Source organism: Apteryx mantelli, chromosome 33 (assembly GCF_036417845.1).
Source record: "Apteryx mantelli isolate bAptMan1 chromosome 33, bAptMan1.hap1, whole genome shotgun sequence".
NCBI classification, from domain to species: domain Eukaryota; kingdom Metazoa; phylum Chordata; class Aves; order Apterygiformes; family Apterygidae; genus Apteryx; species Apteryx mantelli.
Genome location: NC_090010.1, coordinates 3,253,969 through 3,258,965, shown reverse-complemented (window position 1 = coordinate 3,258,965; position 4,997 = coordinate 3,253,969). Strand labels below are relative to the sequence as shown.

The following is a 4,997-nucleotide window of genomic DNA, read 5'->3' as shown; positions in this document are numbered from 1 at the left end:
GTGCCGGTCCTTCTGGTCACCCCCGGCATGGAGCAAAGCTCCGCTTCCTAAAAAAAAGACTGGGGGGAGTTGCTAATATTAAGGTGAAAACATTCAGGGGCATCATTTTCCCAAGCACGTGGAAGTCCCAGTCCTTGGGCTTCTGAAGCCAAGTCTGGGCTGGATTTGGGGAATCTGGGCTGGTTTGGGGAGCGTTTGCAGCTCCCGCAGGCAGCGCGGAGCCCGGGGAGGAGCGGCCAGGAGCCGGTGTGGACCAGGCTCTCCAGCCGCGGAGCCAAAACAACGCCGGCGTCGGGCCGGGGCCGAGCAGCTCGGGGCGTCCGACCTTCCCCGCTTCTTGGCCCCGAGCCGCGCGGTCCGGCTGCAGCCATCCCGCTGGGATCCACTGCTCCTTCCCGGGCGCTACGGGCGATGCCGGGCGGCGAAATCCTGCTTGTTTTCCATAACGAAGCAATAAAAGACCGTGGATGTGCAATGTCTCAAGGTGCGCCGGCGTGGCGCTGAGCCGTCGGGTCCGCGGAGCCACCGTGCCTCCCCGTGGCCGGGGGATGTCCCGGGAATGCCGCCGGTCCCTGGCTCGCTCCCGCCTAGCAAGCGCCGTTTGGGAGCAGCTGTGCCCAGAAAAGTCACTTTTTTTTTGTGGGAGGGGCATTTTTCACGCACGGTTTTGGTCTAAAAAACTGCAGTTTGCGCAGGTGAGCCCGGGTTTTGCTGTGCTGGACGCTCTCCAGCCGGGATGGGGCCGGGAAACCCTCCCCGCTCCCTCAGCCCGCTTTTCCCACCCGAATCGCGCTCCCGGTCCCTTCCTGACCACAACCACTGTGCTGCGGCGGCGGCGGCTCGGTGCGACACTCGGCTCGTCCCTTCCTGACTGTTATTCCCCAAAACGTGCGAAGCCGGAGCAAATATCCGCAATTTACGGAGAAGCCCCACGGTGCCCCACGCCTCCCCTCTGCCAGCCCCCCCCCCCCGGGTTAAAGCCGGATAAACACAGGAACCAAAAGGGTTTTTAAAAAAGAAAAGAAAAGAAAAAAAGAAATGGAAGTTCTGAAATTTATAAACATTTTTTTTCCTGTATCTCTCTTTTCTTTTACCTGTAAAAGAGTCTAAAACAAATGTAGGAATTTTGTAAAACTCCAGGTTGCTTTACTTGTGTAAATATATATATTTTTTAATCAGATGTATGAAGAACAAAACAATGATGTGCAATACCCCAACCCTGTTCCAGTTACAACCTCTCCTTCCTTTCTAACAAGTTTTCATTTGTATATCGTTAATGGATTTGCTGTTGTCTTTGTTTTTCCTTTTTTTGTGAGGTTAGACTCGCTTTTGAGAGAGAAAAACAGAAAAAGAAAAAAAAAAAACCAACTCTTACGCAAAAGCTTTTTGTATCTGTAATATATTGTAAGTAAATATTTGTGTAATGGAGATATACTACTGTAAGTTTTGTACTGTACTGGCTGAAGGTCTGTTATAAATAAACATGAGTAATTTAACGCCTCTGTTTTCTTCCCAATCAGGCCTGGGGTCCCCCCCGCAAAATGAGGATGGGGGGGCAGGGCGCCTGGGTCCCTCCCCAAGGGTTTGGGGGGGGAGGGGGAAGGGCACAGGGGGCCCCCAGGATTTTGGGGGTGGGAGGGAGGGCACCGGGATCCCCCCCCCCCAGGATTTGGGGGGGGGGCACGGTACTGCTCCCCCCCCCCAGATTTGGGGTGTGGGGTGGTGCTGGGGTCCCTCCCCAGGAGTTTGGGGGGGGCAGGACACTGGGGGTCCCTCCCCCTGGATTTTGGGGGGGTGCTGGGGGTCTTACACAGGATTTGGGGGGGGGCTGGTGCCCCCCAGGGTTGAGGGGGGCGGGAGGCCCGCGGCCCGCTCCCCCCCCCCCCGCGCACAGGACTACATTTCCCAGCGTGCCCCGCGGCGCTGGGGCGGGGGGGGGGGAGCGGCCGCACGTGGCGCCGGCGCCGGCGGCGCGCTCCGGATCTCCTCGCACCGCACGTTGCGTAGGATCCTTCCGCCGCGCGGGCGCGCCGCGAAGGGGAAGTAGTCCCCCTCCTCCCCCCCCAACCCCGCCGCGGCGGAGCCGCCGGACGCTCCGTCCCCGCCGCCGCCGCCGCCAGTAGCCGCCCGCAGGGGCCCTACGGGGGTGTTCGGGGCCGGCGGCGAGCGGCGGCACCGGGGAGGGCTGCGGCGGAGGCGCTTCCGGGGCGGAGGAGGGATATATAAGGGCGGCGGCGCGGCGGCCGGATCCTCTTTCGGCTCCAAGATGGTGAGCGGCGGCGCGGCCGGGGGGGTTTGGGGGGCCCGGGGGGCCCTTAGCGCGGTCCCAGGGGTTCGAAGCGGCGTTTCCTGGGGCCGGGGGGGTGTCGGAAGTCCTCGGGTATCGGGGGAGGCTGTTCTGGGGGGCCGGGGAGGCTGTGGGGGGGGGCGATGTGGCGCGGGGGGGGGCAGAGGGAGGCTATAGGGAACTGCGAGGGCTGGTGTGGGGCAGGAAGGGCCATGTGGGGCAGAGGGAGGCTCTGAGGGGACTGTGAGGGCCGATGTGGGGCAGGAGGGGCCGTGGGGGGCAGAGGGAGGCTATAGGGGACTGCGAGGGCTGGTGTGGGGCAGGAAGGGCCATGTGGGGCAGAGGGAGGCTCTGAGGGGACTGTGAGGGCCGATGTGGGGCAGGAGGGGCCGTGGGGGGCAGAGGGAGGCTATAGGGGACTGTGAGGGCCGGTGTGGGGCAGGAGGGGCCATAGGGAGCAGAGGGAGGCTATGGGGGACTGCGAGGGGCCATGGGGGGCAGAGGGAGGCTATGGGGGGACTTTGAGGGCCGCTGTGGGGCCGTGGGGGCCCATCTCGGGCAGGGGGGTGCAGTCACAAGGCCATCTGGCCCCATGGGGGGCAGGGGAGATCGTGGGGCCCCACAGGGGTGCAGAGGGGCCTTGTAGGAGCTGCTGGGGTCCACGGTGAGCCCATAGGAATAGGGGGCCTGGAGGTGTCTTGGGTGCTCTATGGGGCAGAGGAGTTGCTGTAGGATGTGGGGGGCTGTAGGGGGTGGGGATCCCTATGGGGAGCGTAGGGTGTTTAGGGACTGGGGGCGCCGTATGTGGCGTTTGGGTGGTGTCTGGGTTGAGAGGGGCCCATGGGGGGTTTTAGGGTGTTCAGGGGAGACCAGAGGCAGTGTAGGTCGGGGTGTGGGGTGAGGGGGATGTCTGGGGCAGCTGGCGGCGTTGGGGAGGGGACGGGGAGCCCCGAAGGGGACTGCGGTGGGGCTGGATGCAGGGCGAGGCCTCCCCAGCGGAGGGGTTGAGGCGATGGGGGTCCTGCAGGCCCTGCGGCCCCAGCAGCGCCTCCACGGCAGCGGCTGGGGTTGGGGGTCTGCGGCCTGGAGGTGGGGGCGACGCTTTCGGGAGCGGGGCCTTGGTTTCATTCATTGGTCTCTACCTCCCTGTCGCCAGACGAAGAAGAGAAGGAACAACGGGCGGGCCAAGAAGGGCCGTGGGCACGTCCAGCCCATCCGATGCACCAACTGCGCCCGCTGCGTCCCCAAGGATAAAGCAATCAAGAAGTTTGTCATCAGGAACATTGTCGAGGCCGCAGCGGTCAGAGACATCTCCGAGGCCAGCGTCTTCGACTGTAAGGGCCGGGGTGCAGGGGGGGGTTCCTTGCCTGCCCGTCCCCATGGAGCTGTGAGGGTGCCTTGGGTTCCCCTTGATTCGGGAGCGGCCTGGGGTGACCTCCCTCCATCACTGCAGTGGTGGGAGGCGGCTGGGTGCTGTGAACAACTTCATCCCCTTCCGCGCACAAGCTGCAGCGGCACCGCCGGGCCGTTCGCATGGGAACAGGCTCCCAGCGCTCCCGGCTCCTGGGGTAGCGCTGAATCAGAAAGAAGCGGGAGGTTAATGGAGCGCTGAGGAGCCGTCACCTGCTGCGCTGCCATTAACATGCTCCGTTGCCTGCCGACTCCCCCCGCACGGGGATGCGGAGGGGACGTGTTTTGCCTGGGGCTTTCTGGGGATAAACAGCAGAGCAGGGGCCGGAAGCTGTGCCACACGCTGCAGCAGGTGGGGGGGGGGGGCCAAACCCGTGGGGGGGCCCCGTGCTGCTCCCCCTGACGCCGCTCTCGCCCCCAGCCTACGTGCTGCCCAAGCTGTACGTGAAGCTCCATTACTGCGTCAGCTGCGCCATCCACAGCAAGGTGGTGAGGAACCGCTCCCGGGAGGCCCGCAAGGACCGGACCCCCCCGCCCAGGTTCAGACCTGCCGTACGTATCGGCTGTGGGGCAGCCCCCCGAGCCCGCCCTGGAGCCGGGGAGGGGGGCTCCTGCCCCGTCTGGGGGGGGGGGGGGATTTCGTGCCCCCGAATCTCGCTAACGCTCTCCCTTTCTCTTTGGCAGGGTGCTGCCCCACGACCTCCCCCCAAGCCGATGTAAAGAGGCTCCGGCTGAGAATGTGTCTAAAACCAGCCTAAATAAAGGATTCCACAGTGACCCTGCCTGAGCGCGTGTGGGGCTGGGGGGGGCAGCGGCGCAGTGCCTGGGGGCTGCCGAGGGGGTCCCCGAATGGGGGGACGTCCCAGCCCCTTCCTCGCGAGGGGGTCCCGGAGCGAGGGGGGGGAGGCACCTCCGCAGGGCTCCCCGTCCCCGGTGGGGGGCTGCGGGGGCCGGTGCGTGGCGGGGGCGGCTCCCCTTCCCCGGGGGGGCTGCGCGGGGTGTCCCGGGAGCGGCCGGGCCCTCGGTTTTCTGGTCCGGCCGGCAGGTGCTGCTGCGGGTGCTGCTGCCGTCGCTCTTTGCCCCGCTGGCGCTCGCCAAGGCCAACGGTCCTGTTTACGGCAGGGGAGGGAAGGGGTGTGTGCGCCTGCGCCGGTGCAGGGGGGGAAAGCTCCTGCCCCCCCCCCCCCCCCCCGGGGCAGCCCCCTGCCTGTGGGGCAGCCCCCAAGGCACTGGGGGGCTGGGACAGAGCCTGTTCCTGCAGGGCTGGGGGGGCTGGGGCTGCCCCCCAATCCTATGGGGG

The 4,997-nt window shown here is 65.5% G+C and overlaps 1 protein-coding gene across 1 annotated transcript; it reads left to right on the top strand.

Annotated features, from left to right (window-relative positions):
* The first annotated feature begins 3,284 nt into the window (after positions 1 to 3,284).
* RPS26 (ribosomal protein S26) lies at positions 3,285 to 4,474 on the top strand. Its single transcript, XM_067314051.1, has 3 exons — positions 3,285 to 3,621; positions 4,119 to 4,249; positions 4,382 to 4,474. The coding sequence occupies exons 1-3, from the start codon at positions 3,300 to 3,302 to the stop codon at positions 4,415 to 4,417; spliced, it is 489 nt and encodes a 162-aa protein (XP_067170152.1). The 5' UTR covers positions 3,285 to 3,299; the 3' UTR covers positions 4,418 to 4,474.
* The last annotated feature ends 523 nt before the right edge of the window (positions 4,475 to 4,997 follow it).

What these genes read in the sequence shown, in the direction of transcription:
- RPS26 (XM_067314051.1), top strand. Translation starts at nt 3,300, where the DNA reads ATGGGGGTCCTGCAGGCCCTGCGGCCCCAGCAGCGCCTCCACGGCAGC. An exon ending in CGAGGCCAGCGTCTTCGACT is followed by an intron (nt 3,622 to 4,118) that starts GTAAGGGCCGGG and finishes TCTCGCCCCCAG; the next exon opens with CCTACGTGCTGCCCAAGCTG. An exon ending in CGCCCAGGTTCAGACCTGCC is followed by an intron (nt 4,250 to 4,381) that starts GTACGTATCGGC and finishes TCTCTTTGGCAG; the next exon opens with GGTGCTGCCCCACGACCTCC.